This window comes from Pholis gunnellus (genome assembly GCF_910591455.1).
Source record: "Pholis gunnellus genome assembly, chromosome: 23".
NCBI lineage: Eukaryota > Metazoa > Chordata > Actinopteri > Perciformes > Pholidae > Pholis > Pholis gunnellus.
In genome coordinates this window covers 5151135-5163752 of record NC_136550.1, presented here as the reverse complement: position 1 = coordinate 5163752, position 12618 = coordinate 5151135, and the positions used below count along the sequence as shown (strand labels likewise).

General features: G+C 44.7%; 1 protein-coding gene across 5 annotated transcripts in view; it reads right to left on the bottom strand.

Moving 5' to 3' along the window:
- The window catches only part of chd3 (chromodomain helicase DNA binding protein 3), a 35748-nt gene that overhangs the window by 5323 nt on the left and 17807 nt on the right, over positions 1-12618 (bottom strand). For 3 of the 5 annotated variants that reach the window (XM_079184775.1, XM_079184777.1, XM_079184776.1), the window contains exons 35-40: positions 11696-11804; positions 10537-10669; positions 6725-6920; positions 5897-6060; positions 5470-5596; positions 1680-2204 (exon numbers count right to left, since the gene is read on the bottom strand). In XM_079184775.1, coding sequence (XP_079040901.1) covers positions 1942-2204; positions 5470-5596; positions 5897-6060; positions 6725-6920; positions 10537-10669; positions 11696-11804 — 992 coding nt within the window. In that variant the 3' untranslated portion in view covers positions 1680-1941. Of the gene's footprint in view, positions 1-1679; positions 2205-5469; positions 5597-5896; positions 6061-6724; positions 6921-10536; positions 10670-11695; positions 11805-12618 lie in introns of those variants that run through there. The other 2 variants (XM_079184778.1, XM_079184779.1) reach the window with 1 other exon arrangement.

The following is a 12618-nucleotide window of genomic DNA, read 5'->3' as shown; positions in this document are numbered from 1 at the left end:
CTGAGAGATGATGAGACGTTCTGCTGAGAGGCAACGCCTCGGTGTGAACGGGTCCTTAGACTGTATCATATTTAAGTACAATTCTTGTATGGTTGCTTTGTGTTCCGATAAACATTGTTAAAAACCTACATTCGCACCAATATTGAACGCTTTAAACGATAAAAAAAAATGCTACCAATGCACACAAACACATTCACGCTCATATACAGCATTCCTCAACCTTCTCATTGCAGGCCGCACCACGCCACACTTCTCTGGTCTTTATGTCCTTTCGGCTTAAAAAGGGAAACACCACTCACTGTTCGCTTAAAAATACTCGTACGGCCTCGAAATATTCGGACTGTGAAACCGATTGTTCGCCTCTCTTCCTTTCCAGAAACGCGGCGGCAGGAGTTTGCCCCGCTCGTCAGTCTGGGATGTCACGCTGAGCTGGAAAAAAACGATGACACAGTCCAGGGTGCTTTATTTTCTCGGGGATCGGGGGGGGGGGGGGGACATTTTCCAGCGTGGAATCCATCACGCTGTCACAATAAAGAAGCTCGAGGAACCAAAAGTGTCTCCTCGAGCTTCAAAGTGAGTCCCCGTTCTTTTTTTTCCTTCCGATGACAGATTACGGTCTTTAGCTTTTGGGAAGAGCGGCTCGTAAATACAGATATTTGTTTTCTTGTGATATTGTGACCAGTGGAGTGATATTCCCCTTTAAGTGCCCCCCCCCCCACCACCCCACAAAAAAAGGTGCAATAGTAAATATGCTTTTTAATACAGTACATTTCTCAATTGGGCCAGAGCAACGTTGCTGCTGACTGTTGGACAAAGGCAACGTCTACGGTTTATATATCGACGGTTCTTGCTGCTATGCTTGGTTGGACTCAGGAATGCTCGAGCTAAAGAGTCCACGGGAAGTGTTTTATACTTAGAAAACTCTCCTTTTCCCCTTTTCTTTCCCTTTTTTTTTCCTGATAGATAATGTATCTAATCTAAAATAATCTCAGTTCATCCCTTTCTATTCAGAGTTAGGATTTCATCTGCCTGCACTAGGCAGATAAATCAAGTTCTTTGCAGGTTTTCAGGTTGTGTGTGAGGTCCACAGTGTATATAGCTGAATATATATATATATATATACATATATATATTTATATATGTGTGTGTATGCGTGAGACTGAGAGAGAGAGACGGAGGGATCGAGGCCTGTGGAGGAATGAGGGAGTACGGGGTCAGAGCGAGGGGGAGGGGCTTGTTCACTCAGCCAGCGGATGAAGAATTGATCCGGGGGGAAATCTGTTTTTCGCCGCGCGGAGGGAGAAACAGAAAGAGAAAGTCTCGAGAAATCTGTCTGAGGAGCTTTAGAAAGAAAAAAAATCCTTCTTTGTTCTGCATTCTTTTCGGCCTTCATATCTGAATTCCTGAAAAACCTGTGATTGCATTAACATACCGTCTGCTTTTCTCTCAAAGTTCAGATTTTTGGGGCTTTTTTTTTTTCCAGTAGCGCCGTTTCTCTTTACGCAAGGATTTGTTTGTTCCAGACAGGTCATCTCTCTCTTTTTCTGTCTCACCCCCCACCCACCCCCACGCATCATTAGTGCTTAATCTCAGAGGCAGCTTTTCACCTCTCCCTCCTTATTAAGGCCTCTCTCTCTCCCCCCACTCTCTCTCTCGCTCTCTGCAGTTGATTGCTTGTTTTCTTTCAAGTGCCACCACGTCTTTTCCCTTTTCATGTCCTCTCCTTTTTTGCCTCCCGTCTTTGTTCGATCCATCCAGTGAGCTTTACTTCTCCCTTTTCTGCTCCTCACATTCCAGCGGTGTCAAAGTGCTCTGTGTCCTTGGGTCCGTTTTTTGGACTTCTTCCTCAGGCATTCGTCTCTCCTTTTCAGCTTTCAGCTGTCTCCATTTTTTTTGTTACATTCCTGGATGTTTCATCCAAATGTCCCCCTCATCCTCCGCTCATGGTTTCTTTGGTCGGCCGTTGCGCGGCAGGTTCTCCACCGTGTTGCTGAGGCGGTACTTGACTATGATGCTGTGCACCGTGGACTTGGGCATCCTCAGCTCCTGCCCGATGGCCCCCTCGGACTTGCCGTCCTTCCAGAGGTCCACCACCCGCTGCCGCTGCACCACATCGTGCTCCTTGGTCTTCTGGCAAGCAGCGTTTGGCCCTCCGGCGGCTCCCCAAGCAGCTCCCCCGGTGGCCCCAGCAGCGGCGGCGGCTTCTGTGGGGGCAGACAAGCGGCAGACTGTAGTGGAGACTCGGAGAGAGGGGGGGAGCAGGATAATGTCACACTTTACTGGTCCCCGAAGGGAATTCTCTTTTAGTTTCCTGCCTCCCTTCCGTGCACGGAGGTCAGAGTTCAGGGAAGGGCGGAGCTAGCGGAGCTGGCGGGGGCGTTCAGTGTCCTGCTCAAGGACACTTCAGCAGGACGGGTGCTTGCAGACACGGGGGGGGGGGGGGGGGGGGGGGGGGGCTTGAACCAGCGTGCTCCACTTGCAGGGCAATCTGCCTAATCTCTGCGCCCCTAAAGGAGGACGTTTTGTCTAGAACGTGGGACTCCTTTCAGTGCAGATGATCAGCTTCCTCATGGCAGTACTGATGGCTGAAACAGGTTTTCCAAAAACAAAAAAATGCAATTCAAGATATTTTTGCCATGCGTGAGACAGCACAAAACAATCCTTCATCGGAGCATTGGGTGTATCATTACATTCTTCAGTTTACAGAGAGCAGCTAAAGTAGTAGATGTGTAGTTGAAAAGTACCACGGCATACATGCATATTTCTGGATATGTTTTGTGTACTCAAGTGAGGGAGCTTCTCTCAGGAGAGGGCTATTAATGGAGGGAAGCTAGCAGGTCACGAAATCAGAGAATTTTGTTGTTTTAACGTCCATTTCTCCGGCTCACTTTTTCTTCCCCTCCCCGTCTGAGTCTAAAAAAGGTCAGGAACCAGCGCGACCCCAATCAAGACCATAAACGTGGCCTCATTCCTGCCGCATGCTCGCGCGCCCTTGCCAGAGTCCAGGATGTCCCGACGGCACTGGGCTCGGCTCGGTCTTGGGCAGCTCGCCGCGAAAAAGGCCCCCGCAAAGCGAAAAAAAAAAAAAAAACCCACGGATCAACACAGCTCACGGCGCGACTATTTCTGAACAGCCCCAGCTCTCCGCCAGTTCGCGAGTCACAACACGGCGTTTACACAACCATACTCTCCTCTGCGGTTCTCTGTCCCTCTCAAAATACCGTTGGTACGAAGTCCGAATGTTTTCTTGGCACGGCCAGGCAACCGAGCATAATGACATTTTCAGAGATAGGCCCTGGCTTGCTAGAATGCAATGCCTTTGACAGATGTCTCAAGTCTACAATTACACACATTCAAGATACACTGAGCGAGAGGCAGGCACAGCACGGAGAGAGCTGGGTGTTGTGTGTTTTTAGGGCAAAGCTATTGGGGAATATCGGGTTTTACCAGTTATCTCTGCCACATCGCTGCTATGCAAACATCTCCGAACACGAACACACATGCAGAGCGAAGGAGCGCGTCTGGCGAGCATATGCTGTTACCAAAACCAATTACAAAAAAGAAAATAAATCCGCAAACTGCCAGCGCGCGCGGACGGACTTGCAGGCGAGGAGAATTGGACAAGAGGCCACAAACAGATTCTTTCTTTTTTTTTACGATTCCAAAAGTAATGAGAGACCCGATACGACTTTACGAGAGAGACTAAACATGTTTGAGAAGGAAAACACTCCCCAGACAGGTTGGATAGCGCTGCGGACTGCGCTTTGTTGTTGCACAATGTGTCGTTAACTGCTGAGCGTTGAGGTTTTGAGGTTAGGACATGTTAAGAGATGAAAAAAAAAAAAAGCCTGAATATAGCAGCGCAGCACGTCCGTGTTAGATTTTTGGGTAATGTCTATTTCAGGTGTCTGTCTGGCAGCCACATCAGAAAACTCTGCTACAGATGTGTTTTTCCAACATGGACTCCCCTTCTGGATTTTTGCACATTTCACAAGTCAAGCCGCTCAGGGAGATAAAGTGTCTTCTCAAAGTGCTTCCAAAACAGAGCTGCTTTAGAAGCCATCAGGTAGATCTTTTCTCCACACATTAAAGTATTACATTGAAATTTAAGAGTTAAATAACGTTGTACTTGATCACAGAACTGCGGCGCATAAGACATTTTTCCTGAAAAACCACATTCCCAGAGTCAGTCATTTTCTCTTAACGGAATGTTTTTTTTTTTTCTCCCCACTACAACATAACCATATAAAGATGAAAATTCCTCAGATGATATCTTTAAATAGAAGAAACATTGTGGACTGGTTTTGCCCATCATCAGTGCAAGTTGCCAAGTAATCAAGTCCAGATCCCTGAAGCTGGAGTCGTGCTGCTGCTGTCAGGGTGTCGTGGCGGCTCTGGAGCTCTGCTGGAGCCGACGAGCCCACTGAGGCTGCAGCAACCACAAGAGCTTGTGATCAGGGAACGTGGTGCCGCTTGTGCTTTTCTCCTACAGATTTCTGATGCTGATGGTAAAATAAAAAACATGTACAAAGTTGAGGTGTCGCTCAGTAACCGTCTCCTTTCAGTGATGTTTGACAAGCACTGCAGGGATTTTGTGTTTCACTTCCACAAAGTTGTGAGACTTGCAAGAAACGAAGACAAAAAAAATAAATCAAAGCAGCACAGGCTGAACTATTCCCATCTTGAAGTACCTAGAATGGCTCAAGCTCCAAAAACGCTGGATCCTACATTTCCCATAATGCAACGCAGTCTTTCGTTAAGACGCTCCGCACCTGCGCCTGTCAAACTACATGGCCCCCTGCTTCTAATGCAGGCCTTCTGTTATAATCCCTCTTTACTTTGATACATTAGTACTTCCTGTTTGAGCTCACAAAGCCACTTCCTGTCCAAATCTTCCCAGAATTATCTCCTAGCACACAAAAAAGAGGACAGAATATTCAAAGGAATCCTTCACCTTGGCCTTCGCAAGGAGGCATGAATCTGACTCAAACTGCTAGTTTGCCAACTGTCAAAACAGATCAAACAAACTGGTATGCTTGAATAAATTACCTTCAATGCTATAATTATGGATGCCTTGATACCTTCTGATGTTTTTTTATTCCCGACTCTCACACCCACACCCACACCCACACACACACACACACACACACACACACACACACACACACACACACACACAGAGCATCTGCACAGGCAGGTGAACTCTTCACTGACCCCTGAAGCAGTTCCAAAGTAAGATCAAACACGTTTTCAACTGAGATCTCAAAAACTTAAAAATGCTGAACCTTTACCCATGTTTCCAGGGGCGTCATCTAAAAACATATTGTACCTGTAATGCTGTCGTACATTTGTAAACCTTGACATCCTCTCTTGTCAGCACATATTCCATTTATAGTGATAGATCCGACTCCCGACCAAGCCGTCATTGACGGGAGCAAAAAGGGTGCGAATGGAGCTTCAAACACTGACCTGATATGAAGGATCCGGGCGTCATGTGGCTGTAGTTGGCGCCTCCCATGAGTAGGGCGCTCGGGGGTGCGGGGGTGAAGGGGGCTCCGTAGTTGTGAGGGATGGCGTAGGGTCCTGGAGGTATGGGCTGCACAGAGGAAGAGAAGTGGGGTTGTTGGCTTTTTTTGTGCATGTCGGATATGATTTATGAAATTAGGGGATATGACAAACGACATAAGTAAGATAAATCACTTTTAAGTTACGCAAGTGGACAAAAAAAAGAAATCTGCCAACTAAACAGTTGTGGAAAATCCACAGGTGGGTGACAAGATAATGGGCTCTGCTATTTCATTTTTCCTACCGAGTGCAGGCAGCTCGAGCGGGTTTCATCTTGTGAGTGAGGTTGTGTGTGTTTTAAAGAGTGTGTGTTTAAAAGCAGGCTTCTGACCGGGGGGGTGTGCGTCTCTGTGCCCTTGCTGGCCAGGCGGCTGAGGATGCTCCTCTCGGACATTTGCAGGCGGGCGGCGATGGGCGGGACTCGGGCCAGCGTGGCCGGTAGCCGGGTCACGTCGGCCTTCATGTCACTCAGCAGCTCCTCCAGCTGGTTCAACACTGCAACGACGACAACGGCTTCTTTTAAACCTCTTATTCATCAGATGATATCATCACTTACAGGGTCTGAACACCATGAATAGCGTTTTGTGGATTTCTATTTCCAAAATAGCACATTTCTCCTATTTTTACAAGAGGTTTCACTCTGTCGCCACATCCCTACATGGAATTAATCACTGATTAGAGACCAGCAGAGTCGCTTTGCGATATGATAAATATGTTTATGAGCTAAGTTCAGCACCATTAGGTGCAGAAAGACAGAAACTACAACAGTTGTGTGCTGCGCTGAGCGCGTTATCCTTTCGACAGAACAATATAAACATGGACAGACTTGCCAGTGAGGAAATGTTTGGGGCTACCACTTCACAGCGTGTAAGCTTATCTGCTTGGCTTCACTGAAGTCAGCTCCAGGCAGAGCGATATTGTCTCTGCAGGAAAGGGAGACTGATTGCACAACAGCGCAGTGAGATGTGTTGATGTGTAGCTCTCGTTTGTTCCACGCCTGCGATTATCTGCTTGCCAATCTTTCCCCACTTTTGTCTAAATCTGCCTGGCTCGGCCAAAATGTGTTTGTTTTTAAAAAGAGAGAGAGAGAGAGAGAGAGAGAGAGAGAGAGAGCTCTTTTTAACCCAAATTATTGGCATCATGCCATCATTCCCCTGACCTTTGTGCAGGACAGCGTTGGCTGGCTTGTTGCCCGCCAGCGACTCCTTGCTGAGGTGCTGGTGTGACTCCGCGAGGCACTCCACCTCCGTGAAGCGCGCGTTGAGCGCCATGGCCGGGTGGCTGGGGTCCTGCGTCATGTTCAGGTAGGCGGCCCGTCGCAGCTGCTCCTCTATCACCAGCGCCTGCTCCAGCAGCTGGAGGACGAGACGTCAAAATACTCACTCGGTCAATTCATCCGTTTGTAGAAACGAGGCAGTATCAGTCTCTCTTTGTCTTTTTCTGTCGTACTGCATTTTCATTGTTTGGTCAGATTTTATGTATCTCATCCAAGCATATAAGTGCATTTTATTATCTTTCTAGCTTGTTTTTGTGTCTGTTAGAGATGTATTAAAGACTTTAAGGGGGAATTTTTCATTCACAAATGTTGATTTACTTAAAGAAAACCCTTGTTTGATATTTTCCTTCAAGACTTTCCGGCATATAATGAATACTGAACATGGTCTTACATTGTACAAAGAAAATGTTTCCTTGTTATTTCTCTTTTTCCTGTTAATATTTTAATATACAAGCTACGACTCCACCTTCTATCTCTATTGTTTTACTCTATTGTATTGTAAAGAGACAGAAAACTAAATGGTTTACTGAAGAATTCATTCTTGTTTTATTTCCGAGATCATCCTTACTTGTCTCAATTTTAACAATTTGTTTAATGTTTTACAGCTGTGAGAAGCTTGGTTTCTGTTGTGGGATACCACTGTCATTTTTCCAGTGTGGAGACACAACGGACTCAAACCTGCTTAGAATTAGTGGCAAGTTCTTTCTGAGAGCAGTTAAAAGGTCTGCACCAGTGTTTTACTTTGGCAAATAGGGTGAATTGAGGAAGTATTATTTACTGTTGTGACTTATATAATATGTACAATATCTAAAACTCTACAACGGTTACAGCAGACTTGTACATCTATAATTTCTCATACATGGTACGTCACAGAAGAAAGTAGATTGACATTTAATGAATCGGTGCATCAAACTAGCCATACGTCCAATGAAGAAACTAAATTCACCTAATATGAAAAATGTGTGTAAATAAACACATTTCTAATAAAAGGAAAGCTGAAAGAGTAATGTGTATTCCTTCCTTCACATTTAAACACAGAAACAGACAAAAAACGATTTAAAAAAAAGCTTTAAAAGCTGTTAGAAGTCCAATTCTTTCATCTGTTTGCACCTTGCTCTTATTATATTCTGTCTCTTTCGGATATTTTTCAACAATATATCAAGCTTCATACAGTCGTGGGAGTGTGTTTGGTAAAAAAAAATGATTTGTTAAAGTTTGTTACATAACCAGTACAAAGAGGAAATTACAGTGAGAAAGTTATATGTCGTGCTGTCTTGATGGCAGATTTCCCCCCCCCAAAAAAAAAACAGAAACCTCCAATAACTCAGCAAGAGAGATAAGGAGAACAGTAAAAGAGACAGAGATACAGTAAATGAGGATGTTGAGGGCAGGATCTGAAACATGTGAGCTGCTTAAAAACAGGATGAGAGCTCTTCCAGAAATGCAGCAGTCAGCAGCACCGGCCGAGCCAATATGTGGGTCGAGGGACATCTGTCATCCGACCATCAAACGAGTCAGGTGACCGAAGACACTGCGAAATGTTCCTAAAATAGTTTGTTTGCATGAGAGCAGGGCTGGCACCGAGATCACTTCTACCCACATCGGGCCCGTTATGAAAATTCAGAAATTCAGACAGGCAGCCAAGTGCCTCCATATCCAGTACAGGATATGTGTTTTCCCTGTGTCCACTTAAAGTCAATTAAAATACCACGAGCAAACATTATCCGGTCAACCATAAAAAACCTGGAGGACATTACGCAACATCTGAAATCCTCGTCCTGCTGCCTTGATATTCTGCCAACGGGCTTTTTCAAAAATGTTCTAAATTGCCTGGCCTCAGATCTCCTACAAATTGTAAACATGTCCCTTCTTTCAGGTGTCTTCCCACAGGCCCCGAAAGCTGCAACCATCAAGAAACTTAAAAAATAAATAAATCTCGACACAAGATTAATGAACAATTAAAGGCCCGTATGAAACCACACGTTTTTGAAAATGCTGTTTTTCAACAACTTCTTGGCACTTCAGGACTGTTTTGATGTCTTCCAGTCGGGGTTTTCGACCGCATCACAGCACTGAGCCTGCTCTTGTTAAGCTGCTCAGTAACAAACACTTCAACACAGACAATGGCAGAATTTCAGCCTTAGGATTACTGGACCTCAGGGCTGCATTTGACTCGGTCAACCACAACACATTAGTAGACTGACTGGAAAACTGGGCGGGACCTCCTGGAACTACTTAGTGTCTGTAGGTAACGACACATTCTGAGTGGACAAATGTGACATGTGGAGTTCCTCAGGGCTCCGTTCTGGGGCCTCTTCTGTTCAACATCTACATGCTTCCACTGGTTCAGATTATAGAAAACAACTAAATAAGTTACCATGATTATGCAGACGACACACACGTTTACATAACCGTATAACCAGCGGACACAACTGAAGAAGTTGTTTTTGGGAACCAAGGAGGAATATTAAAAACCACAGACCAAGCCAGAAAACCTGGTGTTATCATGGGCTGTGTCCGAAATCACTTACTACTCACCGTATAGCAAAATATCCCACAATGCATCGTTAAATGTAGTGTACAACCAATGGGTCACTAAACAATTTATACCATCATGCATTGCGCTGAAGTAAAAATAGCAGACGGGCGAGAGGAAAGAGAGTAACGCGATTCAGACGAGTCGTGGCGGGAAAATAACCTCACTAAGTATTTATTTATTTGGGAAAATACGCTTTTTACTCCCACACTGACAACGGCAGAGCATACAGTTACTCCTTCCATATTTATATATATATATATATAATAAAAGGCCTAGACATATGCGCTGCATCACTGCTTACATTCACTCATTCCGCTAAGAGGCAACTCAACAAAATAGCTTGTTTTTTAGTTTTTAATCAAAAACATTTTGGATGGTCTACCAGCCATTGTTGAGCTGCCAAGTCTTAATTACAGGTCAGCAATGACTTGCAGAGAAATTGACCCAAGTAGTGTCGCTATATAGGGAGTAGTGAATGAGTGAAGGATCTCAGACACAGACACGGAATCAGACCTGAAGTTCAACAGCCGCATTAAGAGGATTACAACGTCGGCCTACTATGGCTTTAAGAATATATCAAGGATTAAAGCACTTATGTCTCAGCCGGATTTGGAAAAACTGGTTCCGTGCATTTATCTCCAGTAGACTCGACTGCTCTAACGGCGTTTTTTATGGGTCCCACTAAAAAAAAATGATTAGACAGCTGCAGCTGATTCAGAACGCTGGATCACATCACACCAGTTTCTGAGGGGTTTTTTTCACCGGCTTTGTCTGCCAAAGAAGTTACTTAAAAATACTACTGTTAGTTTATGAAGCACTGAATGGTTTCCGCCCCAAAAAAACATTTTGACTTCTTTTATAATCAAGGCTGAATACTTTTCTTTCAGCAGCTGCCTTTTATTAAATCAAATAATCGTTCATCTCTGACACTGCACTGTTACTTTGTTGTTTTATTTAGCTTATCTTAATGTTCCGCTCTCTTGGCTCTTTAGTGACTGTTTTTGAAATTGTATTTGAATGTGCTTTTTTGGTGCGTTTCCTTTGCTTTTGATGTTTAATGTAAAGCACTGTGAATTGCCTATATAAGTGAACTTGCCCTGCCGTGCCTCGTCTAGTGTGTATCCACAGTCAAGGCGGAGCTATAGTCGTGTCTTACCTTAAAGCGTCGAGCCAGGAACTTGTTCTTCATCTCCAGGAAGTTGCCTTTATTCGCCTGCGATTTGAAAGGCTCGTTGACGATGGCGAACTGGGGGTCGTTCTGGATGTCCTGCCACCGGGCGTAGCCGTGACTGGCACAGGGGTCAAGGGTCAACGTAACACTTTTTGGGCAAGAGACGGCGGGAAGCAGCACCGCGTGGTCAACGTAAACAGGGAAGCTGAACAGGGAAGGTTTTCCAAAACTACTTTTGCAATGTAAAAGTTACAAAGCGCACCAGAATTGAAAAGGAGTTCAACATTTTGGAAAATAAGTGTACTTGCTCTCTTACCGAGAGTGAGATGAGAAGATCGTCGCCGCTCTAATTACTACAGAGCTGTAGCCAGGAGACGATTGGCATAAAGAACAAGGAGAAAACTTGGCTCTGTCCAAAGTTTAAAAAAACATGCCAATTATGCAATTATAATGCCCTTAAACCACAAACTTTTAGAGTTTACATTTCTGTTTTTGTACGGATTAATTAGACTCCAGCTTCATACTAAAGATCATTAATGAGAAGTCGTTTGCTTAATGCGTTCACAAACAGAAATATAAAAAACGACTTTTGACTACTATGAGCCAGCCGGGCTCGCTGTTTTGCCACTGACTCCAGTTTTTTATGCCAAGTGAAGCAACAGACATGAGAGTGGCATCAATCTGACCCTGGGAAAGAAAGCAAATGTTGAGCCCAAATTGAGCTTGTTTTTGGGAGCTATTCCTGAAAGCTGAACATTGAATTCTGAGGAGTGATTAACTAGATTTGATATCTTCTTAAAATACAAAGTTGCAGTTTATTTTAGCCCCAAAAAAAAAAAAAAGGCTTCAGGCAGGTTCTGAAACAAAGCATGTCCCTCCTTTTATTTCAGTCTAACTACAGCTCTCATGATTAGCTCACAGAATAATGAAAACAATGTTTTATGTGAATGCTGCATGGCCTTGATTACCATAATAGCGGGAACAACATGAACTAAATGACCCACTCCATTGGCTTCCAGCAGACACAGTTTGCTGTTTACCGAACTCTGGCTGGCTTGTTGACTTATTACGCCGGGCTTCTGCCGGCTTATAGAAAAATAAACACATCGGGGGTCATCGCTCGGGCAAATGCCGTCAAGGATACATCACGATTCCCGCCAGCAGCCAGAAGTCGTGCCGGCGGTGCCAGATCTCGTTCATCTTCCCCGAAGAGATGGCGGCCCGCTCCTCGTTCTGCCAGAGAGTGTGCAGCTCTGCGGGGCGAAGCCAACACAATATAAACACTAGGCTGGTCTCAAAGAGAGGGCTTGGCTCGCTGAAACCTGGCTGCAGGTGGTTCCACGGCACAAAGAGCTTTTCTGGGTTTGTGATCAAGGTGGAGATCATTTTGGCTTTCAAACAGAAGCTCTGGAAAGCATGGGCAATGCTTTTTTTATTGTTTGTTTTAGTTGCGAGTTTTATGCTATTTAGACCGCTTCGGCTCTTGTTCGGGCATGTTAGTAAGTTATTTTTACCTTTGCTCCCCTCGTCTTTCAGGGATTCTACAGTTTCAAACAATGCATGTAGTGTTTGTGTGCAACTAATGAATTGGGATGCAGTTCTTGCTTAATGTGTTGAAGTACAAATACAATATTTAGATCTTACAACTAGAATCTTTGTTAGCCGTCATTGTTTTGAACCATCAGGGATCTTTCTTCAGATGTCCTGATGAAGATCCTGAGATCTCAGGAAGGCCTTTGCAGAACTGACACAATTCATGTGCAACAGAATGGTCTTTTTGAATAGTTATCCTGCTGAATACTACCAAATAAAATGCCCTCAATGAATGTTGAAGCAGTAAACGTAGATGGTTAAAGTAGTGTAAAGTTCAGTGCAATTGAATAGAATCTGTAGGAGCCAAATGTGGTGGTGTTGTTTTCCGTGTATACGTTGGGTGGCGCTATACTATCATCCTGTGCCTGTCTATATAAGCTGTGTAAATCACTGGTGTTGGCAGGTGTTTGACCCCGGAAGGGCAAACGGTTTTTGACCGCTTTATGCGTTACAGTTTCCCGAACTGGTGTGTTT